General features: G+C 39.1%; 1 protein-coding gene across 6 annotated transcripts in view; it reads left to right on the top strand.

Annotated features, from left to right (window-relative positions):
* Positions 1-15,418, top strand: part of ANKRD12 (ankyrin repeat domain 12) — a 65,862-nt gene that overhangs the window by 37,476 nt on the left and 12,968 nt on the right. For 5 of the 6 annotated variants that reach the window (XR_008821050.1, XM_056333592.1, XM_056333593.1 and 2 more), the window contains 4 exons: positions 740-940; positions 4,779-4,921; positions 6,505-6,652; positions 10,290-14,992. Coding sequence is in view for 5 of the 6 variants with exons in the window: in XM_056333592.1 (XP_056189567.1) it covers positions 740-940; positions 4,779-4,921; positions 6,505-6,652; positions 10,290-14,992 (5,195 nt within the window). In the remaining variant the exon portion in view is untranslated. Of the gene's footprint in view, positions 1-739; positions 941-1,024; positions 3,649-4,778; positions 4,922-6,504; positions 6,653-10,289; positions 14,993-15,418 lie in introns of those variants that run through there. The other variant, XM_056333596.1, reaches the window with a different exon arrangement.

Genomic DNA, 15,418 nt, shown 5'->3' on the forward strand with positions numbered 1-15,418 from the left:
TTTGCCTCTCAAACACTGTTCCATGTGTATTACTTAAAAACTAAAGTGTTATCTGTGTTTTTTATGAAGTTTAACTACTGTCTCATTGTCTGAATTTGAAGCAGGATTTTAATTTAGAAGGAAACTGGATCGTTTCCTTAGGATCTAATGGGAGAGGAGAGGCACCTTCTTTTTAATTCGGAACCTCAAACTGTCCTTGGTCCATTTGTATTTAAAAGACCTTATGTATGCTATACAGTTGTAATGTTGGGGTTTTTTTAAATTGGCAATTAAAAGTGAATGGCTGCATTTCCTTAAGGAATTATCCAGCCCACTGGAAAATATTTGGGTTGGCACAGCTGAGGAAGTACATAAGAGTACAGTATACAGATTGTAATTCCTTAAACTGGCATCCCACTACATAAAAATGTAGTGGAATTGTGCTGGAGGAAGAGGAAGCAGGGTAGATACTAATTTTCATGATCATGCTTTGTTTCAGCAGAATTTATACCAGAGTATGTGAACCTTGTAGTTTGGATAGAAGTCATCTGTTCTTGAAACCTAGTTTAAAAATAGTGCCATTTTGCAAAACACCCTTTTGCACATTCAAAGAGGCATTTTGTTGGTATGTGTAAAGTGTCAAATACTTCCTTTATTTGTATACAGTTATTTCCTGATTATTGTCATCTTTGAGTGCAAGTGTTAAAAGAAGGTGAAGTAAAAATAACTTGCAGTGACCATTTAAAAACTTATTTTGTAGATTCCACCTTAAATCATCCCTTACAAACAACACCAACACAAAAGAAAACATCAAGCTCTTCTTCAAGACAAAAAGACAAAGTTAACAAGAGAAATGAACGAGGGGAAACTCCTCTACATATGGCAGCAATTCGAGGGGATGTTAAACAGGTTAAGGAGTTAATCAGTTTAGGTGCAAATGTGAATGTAAAAGATTTTGCAGGTAAGTTGATACATGTTCTTTTAACGGCACAAATTCAAAATTAATGCCGAGGTTGTTATCAGATGTTTAATTTCGGTTCATGCTATATGCAAATGAAAAAATATAACTTTAAACTTACTAGATAGTCTGAAGTCATGGTTTTTATTTCTGATGGCAGTGGTAGTACTGGGACACTAATAATATATTATTAGAACAGTGTATTAATACCTGGAGGTTTTAGTTCTGACCAGGGCCTTTGCATGCTAGGTATTTACAAGAATATGTGTGCGTTCTTGCTGAACTTTGTAGAATTATACTAGGTGAAGTCAGTAATTGATAATAAAATTGTAGTCTATGTGAGGAGATACCAAGTGTAGGAACAGTGAAGGTGGTAGCTCTGTAATGTACACTGTCTTCTTACTGGGACAGCAAATATGCACCAAAGCAGATGAGTGTGATACAGCTCACACTTGCCATCTAGTCCTGCTACATTAATGGTAGTTTTGATATGTCAGTATTTGCTGTGATTTCAGCACTGATTGATGAACTTCAAGGTGAGTTGTAACTTGTACCATATTTTTAGTAACCTTGATTTGGTATCTTTCTTTATGGTCTGTCTGTCTGTAAGACCTCCTAAACAATTTTTTTGAACCTGCTGACCGACTTTTGCCTATTTTGCTTTTGATAACTCACAGTAGTTGAGTTTCTACATGCTGTAGTGAAAATCTCCAGCAAATGCGAGGTCCCCAAAGTAATGCTTTCACAGAAGACAGAACCTGCAGTTCTGAGTTCAGTAGTTGCCAGTTGTTGATTGGCCAGGCACAGAACTGAATGCATTTACATAGTGGCATAAGCTACAGTACTTGCTGGTTTTTCCTCAACTAGTGTAAAAAGGCCTAAAGATTTAAGAGCTGGAGTATTGGGTAGAGGTTTAGGGCACAGAAGGAGGTTGGGGTGATGAGGAGGGATGTAACAGAGTGAAGGGAAGGCCAAATCAGAGGATAAAGGTGAGGTGCAGAGGTTGTGGGGTTGGGGACTAGGAGACATCTGTAAGATTCATTAGACAGTAGATGGCAACACTAGTAGTTTCAAGTTTTTTAGAGGCATTGCATAACAGAAGCAAAAACATAATCAAGGTCTGAATGAGAATTTTAACTAGACCTACAGCAAAGCCTACTAAAGATGCTCAGTTTATGGGTCTGGATGGTTATCATGAGAATAATACTCTCAAATGGGAATGGGTGAGATGAGCTGAGGTATCGAGCCACCGTGGAAGAAATCGAGAACTATGTGGTAAAATTAGCTATTAATGAGATGGACTAAAATCTTGATTATTTTTTTTAGGTTAGAAACAGAATAGTAATGTCTTGGTTTGCAGTGGGTAGCTGAATTTGTGCTTGAAGATGAGGCTGCTGAGGACTGATATGTAGAGGAAAAAGAGAAAGGAAGCCTGTGACCTCTTCAGAGAAGTTGAGAGAGGAGATGAGAAGAACTTGTTGACAAGAGCAATTTTAGAAAAGGAGGGGGAGGTTCAGGGGAAGACAGGCCCATAGAAATCACAGGGAGAATAGAAGTGCTTCAAGAAGAGATGTTGTGGTGGGTTAACCTTGGCTGGCTGCCAGATGCCCACCCAGCTGTTCTCTTACTTCCCTTCCTCAACAGGGCAGGGGGAGAAAATAAGGTGGAAAAAAGCCCTCATGGGTTGAATTAAAGACCGTTTAATGAGAAATGCAAAAGCTGCATGTGCAAGCAAAGGGAAAAGAGGAATTAATTTACTACTTCCCATTGGCAGGCATATGTCCAGCCACATCCTGAGAAGCAGGGCCTCAGCAGGTGTAATGGTTGCTTGGGAAGACAAGCACCATAACTACAAACATCCCTCCTTCCTTCTCCTTTCCCTGAGCTTTTATTGCATGACCATCTTGTAGTATAGAATATACTTTTGGTCAGTTTGGGTCAGCTGTCCTAGCTATGTCCCCTCCCAGCCTCTTGTGTAGGGAGAGGGAGAAAGCCTTGACACTGTACAAGCACTGTTCAGCAGAAACACTGGTGTGTTATGAACAGTATTTTAGCCCCAAATGCAATGCACAGCACACTGTAGGCTGCTACGAAGCAAGTTAACTTCGTAGCTTCATCCCAGCCCAACCTAGTACAGACATTTAACTAATTTTAAAGGCAGGTGAAAGGATAAGGAGAATGGCTGAGAGCTGGTTCTGAGAATCACTTGGGAGCAAGTCGTTGGAGACTTCATTCAAAACTCTGGAGGAGGTGTTAGGGATCAAGTGAGATACTTTTCTATTGGTAATCCAAAGTGAGAAGCAGAGGTCGCTGAGCTTCAACATTCTGTGCAGAAGTCAGAAGAGGGAGAGGATTTGAGCAGTGAGTCATTAGTGGAGAAAAATAAGAGTTTAGGATGTAATGAAGTTTAGAGAATTACAGGTTTTTTTAGCTAAGAATTTGGCAGAACTAAAGGAGCAGAAAATGAATTAGTAATGGAGGAAGTAACTGCTCATGGGCTGTCTGCCAGAATGATACTGCCGTGTGAGAACAAGAGTAAAGGAAACAGATGTTGAGAGCAAGCCAGGGCTACAGTTGGCAGGCTGGACATTGTGATAGGATAGAAAGGAAAAGCAGTAAAACATGGAGAACAGCGAGTTACGGAGAGAATTAACAAGGGGAAAGAAGACTGGGATCAGAGGTCTGAGAGCAGAAGAGTGTCATCATTGTGGGTGAGTGGAAAAAGGGAAAATGATGGGAAAGAAGGGAAAGTGGGAAAGGGGAAAAGAAAACGGAAAGAAGGTGGTGTTAGCCAGGCACTATTGGAAGTGAGTGACCCAGGTGATAATTGGAAAGGGAATTTAGTATAAGGAGATCAGGAGAAAGTGTTTTGCTGTAGAATAAGGCCGAAGCTTTTTTATTTTCCTTTTTTTATTATTTTTTTTATTTAAATGAGTGGCAGGTGAGAAGTTGAGTGGGAGATGAAGATGAGAAATTACCTTACTGAGGGATTAGATAGGTTAGGGTTTTCGTGTACCTCCTCTTCATGGATGTACAAGACCATTACTTATTACATGCAGAGTTCAAGTGAATAAACTCTTCCAAACTTGCACTGGTTATGCTGGAAACTATAGTTGAGTGCCTTCCCAGAACTGGGCTTTGAGAAGGCATCAGCAACAGGGTAGAAGTTCAGGGCATCTATGAAGTGGAAGGCATCGAGTTGTGGAGAAGGAACTGAGGTAAGGAATATAGTGTGTGGGTTGATCATTGTCTTCAGTTGAGGCTCTGCTACAAAAAAATCAATGTGGAAATGAAAATTGCAAAAATTTACTAATATTCTAGGAAATATCAGGAATTAATTCTCTGCCAATGTTTATTAATAGCTTGTTATCTAGACTAATAGCTGCTGAATGTTACTAGTGATTCCTGGTACGTGGTCAGTGGCTCTGTAGGAGCACTGGTTATGACCATTTGCCATACTTATTTCCACTAGTATGATTTTCAAACTGTTTCCACATAGGATAATGTTATTTATATATTACCTAACACTATGTTCAAATGCTCACTAGTCAAAGTATTTCTAACATGTTTAGCCTGGGAATTTTGTGCCAGATTTTTTCTTTTACTATTTGATTAGTGATTTCTGTGTTCAATTTAATCACAGTAAAATTTGGAATTTGGCATGAAGCTTGAAGTTGATAAAGCATGTGTTTTGCATCAGATGGATGGCATTATCTTCCTGCCAACTACTGTGTGAGAGTTTGAAATGTTTCAAGGCAATAGAAATCTACAGCACAGGAAAAAGAAAAACAACGTAAATCTTCAGCTTTTCAAACTTGCATTTAACTACTCTTCACTGTAGGTTGGACACCACTGCATGAAGCCTGTAATGTTGGTTACTACGATGTTGCTAAAGTCCTGATAGCAGCAGGAGCTGATGTGAACACACAGGGCTTGGATGATGATACGCCACTTCATGATTCTGCTAGTAGTGGTCATAGAAATGTGAGTACTGGGAGAGTGGGAAGGGAAAAAATAAGTGGTTTGAAATGCACAGTCTTTAGAACAAATCCTAACTGTCCTGATAGCTGTCATATGGTTTTATAATTCTGCTTCTGCTGTTTTGGGTTCATCTTAAAGCTGTTCTGATTTTCATCTTGCTTTTCATTTTACTTCTATCACCAGATATTTTCTACCCTATCTGTTTTCTTAAATGTTTAAAAGTTTCAGTTTTACTTTTTTACTAAAACACTTAAAATTACTTTCTTTTAAGACTTCTACTGTATAGAATTCTCACAGTGCTATGGATATGCTATCCAAATAGTACGTGCTGTGTATGTGTATATATATATATGTATAAACATTTAAAGCTATATAGCCTACATGTATTTTTACATCTTTGTTTATGGACTTTGACGCAGAGCACTGATGTATGTATATTCTTAATATTTTTTTTTTGATTTGCCAATAATTACTTAGCAGAGAGGATAAATGGAGGACTGTAGGTATTTTATATTGCTTTCTGAATTTGTTCTAGTTTTCTGCTAGATGCAGAAATGACTCCACTCTCCTTTTAGATCTCTTTTATTTCATTGCTCTGTATGATTTGCTGTATAAAGCAGAAAATAGAAAACATCCTTAAGTATACCTTCCAAACAAGATGTTCAGTTTGAAAGGATCTTCTGGAAAAGCTAGAGAAGTGAATTAAGATAATCTGATTGGGAAACTTTTATTAACTATTCAGTAACTGTTTCTTATGGGTATCTAAACAAAAGTGGGTCTTTACTACAGTTTTATGCAAGTTTGACCTAGACTTTTGGAGAACAGGACCTCTTGCTTGTCTGGTTTCAGTATATGTATCTGAGACCATCTCACTGACATTATGTATTGGAAAAACTCTGAAGTTTCATGTTAACATACCACAGTCTGGTGAAATTTCCCATTCTTAACATGTAGGACCAAAAAAACAGTAACCCATACTGGATGCTGTGCTGAAAATGAAGTGGACTTGGTATCGTTGTAACTTCAATGATTAGTTGCCCTTGATGTTACAGGAATTTATGATTTTGCTGTATTATATTCAGTTGGGGAAGGGTGTAGTTTGTTCTTCCACTAAGATATTTGGATCTCTGTCAGGGCTTTTCTGAAATGCTGTGGTAACCAATGCTGCTAGTACTTGAAAAACTTCCCTGTTCCTTAGGGTTAAGTTCTATAAAATTCAGAGCAAGGAGGTGAATCAAGTGCAGAAGAGCACCGAGCTTGGTAGGTGAGGAACCAGATGAATTGTTGAGGAAACGCTAGAACAGCAAGAACAAAAGGCCACTGTTGCTTTTATTTATGATGGTGCCACATCTGTATAACAGAGGGACAACTTTCTTTAGTCTTCCCCGTTACCTCTTCTAACAGGCAGATTACATATACCTGGACTTAGCATTCTAGTTGCTGAAGACTTGCTTTCGAGTCTCAGTTTCATAGGTAGGAGTTTAGGATCTCATATTAGTTATCCACATTCGTGTGCAATGGGAGATATTTATGCTGGTCAAGTAACGTTGTGGAACACCTGAAAGTTAATTTATTTAATTTTGCAGATTGTGAAGCTGTTGCTTCGACATGGTGGAAATCCATTTCAAGCCAATAAGCATGGGGAGAGACCTGTTGATGTTGCTGAAACTGAAGAGCTGGAAATGCTATTGAAAAGGGAGGTGCCCATCTCTGATGATGATGACAGTTGCTCAGGTGAAAGTAGCCATTTAATTGCTTACTTCAGGTGCATCAATTTGGCTGAAGTTAGGTGGTTTTAATCTTTTGCATAACATTAGCTATTAAAGAGTTGCTGCAGGTAGCAGTTGCTATTGTTGTTTCCTGCTTTTAGAGGTAGTTTTCAAATCTTTTGAGTTGATTTATCTGAAATATTTATCCTGACCTTTTTCCTGCCCCTCTGCCTAATAAGCCTGTCCCCCTCTCCTTAATAAGCCCTACCTCAGAATGGTGGGTTTTCCAGAGAAAGATACAGAGAAAAATCGTGTTTGTTATACTACGAAGTGGTTTCTGAGAGGTCTTCTTGGGGGAAAATATCCCCAAAGTCACTTGCTTCATGGGCTTAGTAGATGAGTTGGCAGCTAGTGTCACACGTGGGTAAAACTTACACTTGGTAAAGAAAAATCCTTGCCAGTGGGCGAATCACAAATTTGTGAAGGTGACCAGGTAGTAGCTTGCTTACATGGAGGCAGTAATTCTTGGCCCCAACTGTATTTCTGAAGATTATGGTACAGGTATCACCTCTTGGGACACAGAAAGAACTGTTTTCTCCTTGGAAGCAAAAGATTCTTGACAACAAGTAACTTGAGTGCAGGGAGCAACTTCTCATTCTGCTTTCACAGAATCTTCAGGAATTCAGATCCTTTTGAGTAAAAGAAATCAGGTGGATTGAAAACTAGCTGAATGGCCAGGCCCAGAGCATGGTGATGAGTGGCACAAAGTTTAGTTGGAGGTCAGTAACTGGCAGTGTACTTCAGGCGTCAGTACTGCGTCCAGTTGTGTTTTACCATCTTCATTAATGACTGGGACAGAGTATGCTGTCAGGAAGCTTGCTGATGGCACAAAACTGGGAGGAGTGGCTGGCTGATGTGCCAGAGGTTCATGCTGCCCTTCGGAGGGGCCTCAGTAGGCTGGAAAAATGGACTGGCAGAAACCTCTTGAAGTTCAACAAGGGGAAATGTGAAGTCCTGTACCTGGGGGGAAACAACCCCAGGTACCAGTACAGGCTGGGGTCTGACCAGCTGGAGAGCAGCTTTGCAGAAAAGGCCGTAGGGGTCATGGTGGACACCAGGTTGAACATGAGCCAGCAGTGTGCCCTTGCAGCAAAGGTGGCTGATAGTGTCCTGGGCAGCACTAGGAGGAGCCTTGCCAGCAGGTCGAGGGAGGTGATCCTGCCCCTCTGCTCAGCACTGGTGAGCACTGGAGTGCTGGGTCCAGTTCTGGTCTCACCATATGAGAGAGACATGGACATACTGGAGAGAGTGCAGTGAAGGGCCCCAAAGCTGCTGAAGGGACTGGAGCATCTCTCCTGCGAGGACAGGCTGAGAGAGCTGGGGCTGCTAAGCCTGGGGAAGCGAAGGCTCAGGGGGATCTTACCAGTGTACACAGATACCTGAAGGGAGGGCGCAAAGAGGACAGGGCCAGGCTCTTTGTGGAGGTGCCCGGTGACAGGGCCAGAAGCAAAGAGCACAAGCTGAAACACAGGAGGATCCCTCTGAACAGCAGGAAACATTTTTTACTGTGAGGGTGACCAGGCACTGGCTCAGGTTGCCCAGGGGGAGGCTGTGGAGTTTCTGTCCTTGGAGATACTCAAAAGCTGTCTGGACACAGTCCTGGGCAACGGGTTCTGGGTGTCCCTGGTTCAGTGGGGCATTGGCTCAGATGACCACTAGATGTTCCTTCCAACCTCAACCATTCTGTGATCCTGAAAATAACAGGAGGGAGAGCATCGTGTCACATGAACGTTAAAGTCAGTTTCTTTTCCCCTAACAATCAAAAAAAAAAAACAAAACCAACAAAACCAAACCAACTAAACAAATTAACAAAAAAAAAAAAAAGATCAAAAACAAATGGCTAGGAATGTTTTCTGTTCAAGATTTCACTGTAGTTCAAGCCAAATAAAAAAGTCATGTTGTCCTATGTAGAGCTAGTGAATGTTCTGATGTAGTGTTAACTTTTTTGGCATTAGAATAATATGAAATACATGCATAGTAATTCCGTTTTAAGGGACAGTCACAGCATTGCTCCACAGAATCTACTTAAGCTTAGCTACATCATTAATCTGAGAAAAATATTTTTATATATGCCACATAGAAACTTGTTACTATTTAGCAGTTGATTCCTCAACAGTTGTGTGTCAGTGCAGGGTATTGCTTAGTTTCCATGGGCTGCTTTCCAAGAGGAGCAGAATGTTCTCTGTAGTTTCTCAAGGAGTCAGGATTAGATAATAGGTGATCTGTCTCTTGCACTTCCATTGCTTTATCTTTAGTCATGAAAGAGTAAGCTCCCTGATGTGTTTGGAATGGGGAAAGACTATTAAGAGCAAAGCAAATAGGGATACGGAAGAGAGAAGCACCAACTACCTTGTAGGAAACGGGTGAAGGGAAGCCACAGAGAAAGGAGTGGTTAGAGTTAAGGCAGGAAGATGATGCCATGTATAGTATGGGCAAGGAGGGATGTATATAAAAAGCTGGTAGCACAAAACTAGTAATATGTTCTGGGTGCATCAGATAACATAGAAGATAATAGAGACTTCTGACATCTATTTTATGGATAGTGTTGTTGAATAAAAAAGAGCTGAGAAGCCTGTTGGCAAGGTATGTGTCTTAATCACCATGTACTGGCAGTTGGTTCTTACTGGACATGAGGGGGAATCTTGCAGCAGAAAAACTATTTTTTTCTTGTTCAAACTTTTGATGCATTGAAACTGCTTCATCACTTCCCTTACACTATTATTTCAAACTCATCTGTTACTTTTTTTCAGTACATCAAATCTCTAGTCCATGGTACTGAATAATACAATACTCAGTTATTTTTAACAAGCAAACCAATAGACTCAGCTGAAGAGGCTTGATTTGGAACCTTATCTGGAGGGAGCAATACATCCAGAAATACTACTTAAAGATTTTTTGAGGTCTAGATTTTTGTGTGATCAGGTGGTGATAACACTTCATAATGTTCCTTAAAATGTAATTTTAGCAACAGTTGAGAGGTTTACATTTTGGACTTCCAAGTCCAAGATACCCAGTACAATATACTTGCTCCATGCTGTGCACTCATATAGCGGAGACCAGTTGCAGTGAATTATAGCATGGTCTGCTTTAGGCTGTCCATATTGGGTGCGTAAAGATTCATGAGCAAACTTCTTTACACAAGCAGCTCTTTGTCTTTTAAGAGTAAAATCTTATCTGCCATTGAAACATGACTGAATATTCATGTGGAGAAACATAGCTTAGTTATTAGAGAGCGTAACGGTTGATGAATTGTCTCCTAGAAGAGTGACTCATCATCGTAAGATGTCCTTGAGAAAGAGTCATGTTATGCAGGAATTACACACAGTAGATGTTGTTTACAAAATTTAAAGTGCATTGTTTTTTTGTTAGATTGGGGGATGTAAACACTAATTAATATTTTTACATACCTGAGTGAGAGCTGTTAAGTGTGGGGAGCACTTTGGTTTCATGACCTTTTGTTTTCTCCTAAAAAGCTTAATTCCAGTGAGAAGATCTGTTGTGATTTGAGTGTTTCTATGACTGCTGAACTGAACTATTTTGTCCTGAGTAAAGTGTGAAGAATGTTCCATCAATATTCAACCAATATTTTTTTCTTACTCTAGATTCTGAAGAAGCTCCATCTGTAAATCCTTCTAGCGTAGAGGCGAATGTTGATTCAGAAGCAGAAAAGGACTCTGTAGCCAATGACAGCAAACAAATGGTCCCTAGTAAGGCACCACTTCCATCTGCTCTTGATGAGTATGAGTTTAAAGATGATGATGAAGAGGAAATGAAAAAAATGGTTGATGACAAACATATTCTTAGAAAAGACCCAAGGAAGGAGGATGAGACAGAAGTTGAGAAGAACAGCTTATTTGTGAAGCAGGAAAAAGTTGTCTTTTCAAAATCATTTAAAAGCAAAAAGCAGAAGCCATCTAGAGTTCTGTATTCAAGTTCTGAAAGTTCAGATGAAGAAGTACTTCAGGACAAGAATATAGTCTCTCCTTGCTCTATTTCAGAGACATCAAGTTCTGATGTAAGAGTGAAGAAAGAATATATGGTTACAAATGAACACAAGCAAAAAGGCAAAGTTAAAAGGAACGTAAAAAATCAGAGCAAAAATAAAGAGAATCAGGAACTAAAGCAAGAAAAAGAAAACGCTAGAGTAACAAATATAGCTACTTCTGGCTTAGATTCTTTAGATAAAACTAGAGAGGAAGAAACCTTTAAGAAGTCTTTCACCCCAAAAGAAGATTCTTCTTTACATCTGTTCCATATCACTGCTGGCAAATCTCCAAAGCATCCCTGTGGATTAAGCGAAAAGCAGTCAACACCATTAAAGCAAGAAAACACCAAAACTTGCTTATCACCAGGAGGTTCTGAAATAACATTGCAATCAGAATTAGTTCGGTATGATCACAACACTGATTCTGAATATCTAGTAGAAAGTTCTAGTGGCAAGTCTTGCAAGCACAAAGATAAAAGCAAGCATCATCAGAAAGATTTTCACTTAGAATTTGGTGAAAAATCTAGTCCTAAAATTAAAGAGGAAGACAATAGCTCAACATTGGAGAATTCAGAGTATACTCTGAGAAAGATTGACAAGGAGGGTAAAACACTGAAAAAGCATAAATTAAGGCACAAAGAAAGAGAAAAGGAGAAGCACAAAAAAGAGCAGGATGGAGAGAAGGAAAAACATAAACATAAAGATAATGTTAAAGAGGTTCAAAGAAGTATTGAGTTTGACAGAGAATTTTGGAAAGAGAACTTTTTCAAAAGTGATGAAAATGAAGAGACGTTGTTAAATACAGAACATGAATCTCTTTCTTCAGACAAAAAATCAAAGCTAGAAAAAGCTGTGGCAAAAGAAGATAAGCTGGTTAAGGAGAGACAGATCCAGAAAGAGAGAAATGCTAGAGAGGAGAGAGAGAAAGAGAAGAACAAAAAGGAAAATGAGAAGTTTCTCAAGGATGAAAAACTAAAAGATACAAAAGAAGAAAAAGAAGTTACGCTTGCAGATAAAGAGATGGAGTTGTTCTGCTTTGGTGTTAAAGACGTGGCAGCCAGCATGCATTTAATAGAAAAAGAAACAGATACTGAAAAGCAGGAAAAGAATTTAAAGGAAAATAAAGAAAAGACTGAAAAGCGAACTTTGGCCAAAGAAAAAGATGTTGAAAAGATAGAAAGAAAAAATGGAGAAAAAGAGAAAAAGGTAAGACATGAATACAAGATGGAGAAAGAAAAAGCAGAAGTAAATGAAAATACAGAAAAAGTAAAGGAGAGGCCCTGTTCCCAGCAAGGGGAAAGATGCCCTAAGGAAAATGATAAGATAAAAAGCACAGGTAGTCTTAAAAAACTTGATGACAAAGAAAGAAATAAAGAAAAAACTGATAAGAAGCATGATAAAGAAAAGGCTGATAAAGACAGGCATTGGGCTGAAAGCAAAGAAAAACACTGTACCGAAAGAAAAGTCAAACAGTGTGAAAAAGAATCTGAATGTACTAAATCAGAAAAAAACAGAACTAAAGACAAAGAAAAGGAATTTGAAAAAAAAGACAAATCCAAAGATAAGGAGATCTCAACAGTAGCAAACTCAAAACACATGCAAGAGGAAAGGAGATGCAGTATTACAGAAAGTAATAAAACAGTGCATGACAAACTGTCATCTCTGAAAGAAAAACCAAAAGACGATTTGTTGAAAACTCCAGATGGTAGAGAGAAAGACAAAAAAGATAAAGATATAGACCGATATAAAGAGAGAGACAAGCATAAAGATAAACTGCATCAAAGTAGTTTACTAAAACTAAAACTTGAACATGAGAAACCTAAGCCTAAACCAGCTCCTGCTCCAAAAGATGCTAGACCTAAAGAAAAAAGATTAGTCAATGATGATTTAATGCAAACTAGCTTTGAAAGAATGCTTAGCCTTAAGGATCTGGAAATAGAGCAGTGGCATAGAAAACATAAAGAAAAAATAAAGCAGAAAGAGAAGGAACGTTTAAGAAACCGTACTTGTTCAGAACTTAACAAGATGAAAGAAAAACAGAAACACTCATTAGCTGAAGTAAAAAGCAAAGAACTGATTCGTTCAAAAAGCTCAGAGCTGCCAGATGTTTGTGTAAAGGAAAAACAGCTGAAAGACGCCACAAGTAATAGATCGCAATCAGTAGACACCAGAACCGTAAATGTTATAAAGCCTTCATTGGTTTCAGATAATTCAAATAGATCCCCCAAATTAGAAAGTGAAAAGACAAGTCTGAGCTCCAGATCAGTGTCCATGGTTTCAGTTGCAAGCTCTGAGGATTCTTGCCATACCACAGTAACTACTCCAAGGCCTGCACTCGAATATGATTCAGATTTTATGCTAGAAGGTTCTGATTCCCAAATGTCTTTTTCACAGTCACCATTTTTGGCAAGTGCCAAATCACCAGCCCTTCTTGAAAAAGAGACCGATGGTCTTGCCGAGTTGCCAGATCGCATTAAGCCACCTTTTGCAAACAGGCTTCCACCAATGTACATTAGATCAGCATCTGTTGAAGATGTTAAACTGGTTTTAAATGAGTGTAGACCTGTTGTAGAGGTTCGAAGATGCAGCATGCCTGCTGCTGTTTCTGAACACAGCAAACAGCCTCGAGCATCAGAAGAAAATAATCAGAATGCTCCTCCATCAGCTCAGACTTATGCTAGCACTTCTCCTAAACCAGAACTGCTATGTAACGTGCTTGAAAGAGATTGTCAAAGTAGTATGTCTAGTTTGCAGTCGAACTTTACATCATCTCCAACTGCAGCTGTTAGCAGCAAGCAGGCAACAACGGGTACAAGTACCATTAAAAATATTGCTCAGCTGGGCCCTCCAGAAGACTGTAATATGCGTTTAGAGCCATGTAGTCAAAGTGGTGTGACTCAGCAAACCAAACCGTGGGATGTGCCTTTTGACGGACTTAATCCATTAAACAATGAGTTTAACAGCTCAGGTTATGGTGTATCAGAACAAGATACTAACAGTGTTACAGCAGTGCATAATTCTGAAAACAGGACGTTAAAAGAGCAACAAGTATCTGAATTTTTGCCTCAGCATCCTGAAATTAAGGGAGGTTCCAGTTCTCAAGAATCTGCATCATTTTTGCCTTCACAGTTGCTTTATCCTTTACCTATCCAGCCACTCCCAGATGTGTCTAAACACATTTCTTTACCAGGCATTAGCAGTCAAGATTCATCATTTGTACAACAACAAAATCCAGTTCAAACTACAACTTCTACTTTGGAGACAGATGCTACTAGTACCAGAGAGCTGGAAAATGCTTTCTTCCCTTCAAACATTAAGGCGGCTGATGCACCCATTGCTGTACTTTCTGAGAGCTCTGTGAAGGATACTTTACAGAGCAATGAAAGGGTGAATGAATTACCTACAGTACCGTTAGAAAAAGATATTCCTGAAAGTGATAGCAATTCACAGTTAAATGTAAATTCATACACATTCAGTAAAGTTGTTTGTAAGAATGCTCAGAGTGAAGAGGATAGTAACACAGCAGATGCTTCAGACATTAGAAATGAAAAAGGCCAACAAGAAAAGTTGGTTTCAGTGCATGTTGTTGATAATAAAGCTGATGTTGATCTCTGTGAACTAAGTTCAGGAATGTCAAAGGGAATTATGAACGAATCGGCTAATAAAAAACCCTGCACTGCAGACAGAGAAAATGTGTTGACAGATGATTCACCACAGTACTCCTCTTTATCTAATTTGGAAAATAGTTTACAACAGATTACACAGGAAGAGGTGCATAAATACAGCCAAATAGTTAAACTAGAAGAAGAAATTGCGGAGGATCAGAAGGTGGAACAACAAGAAGTACCTCAAAGAATCACGAGGAACAGAGCAAATATGCTTGCTAACCAGGGTAAGCAGAATCCTCTTGGCTGCATGCAGACATCAGAAAAAGAGTCTGAATCGTCAGCATCTATGAAAGCAAGGATTAGATTAACTGAAGAGGATGATGCTCAGGTACATCATCCACGTAAACGAAAGGTGTCACGTGTGCCTCAGCCTGTGCAAGTGAACCCTTCTTTACTGCAGGCTAAGGAGAAAACCCAGCAGTCACTGGCAGCTATTGTTGATTCTTTGAAACTTGAAGAGATTCAGCCATACAGTTCTGAGAGAGCAAACCCTTATTTTGAGTACTTGCACATAAGAAAAAAAATAGAAGAGAAGCGTAAATTACTGTGCAGTGTTATTCCCCAGGCACCTCAATATTATGATGAATACGTGACCTTCAATGGCTCATACCTGCTGGATGGCAATCCCTTGAGCAAGATATGCATCCCAACTGTAAGTAACATGGTCTTTAAATAAGTAAATGTTTTGGTTTTAGTTTTGTAACTTTCATAGTCTTCCTAACTTGCTTCTGAATATTCATGCTGAAAATAGTAACTTAGTATATGTCAAATTAATATTGACCAGTAATGTCATATTTAAAAGCCCCATTCAGTGGCAATAAAAACAGTGGTTTGACAGTCATTGCAAGATGAACAGTCATGTATGACACTTGTAAAAGGTACCTAGACAAATATTGTATTTCAAAGCATTTACTACTGTAATACCTACCCTCTCAAAAGTGAAGTCAGTTGTTGAGAGCTTCTCCGAATTTCTGCTGGCAATAATTTGGTTAATACTAATTCTTCAAAGCTGTCACATTTGGGGTGGGGTGTGTGTGTGTGTGTGTGTGTGTGTGTGTATGTGCAGTGCTTCAAAATA

This window comes from Falco biarmicus, chromosome 3 (assembly GCF_023638135.1).
Source record: "Falco biarmicus isolate bFalBia1 chromosome 3, bFalBia1.pri, whole genome shotgun sequence".
In the NCBI taxonomy this organism is placed as follows: Eukaryota; Metazoa; Chordata; class Aves; order Falconiformes; family Falconidae; genus Falco; species Falco biarmicus.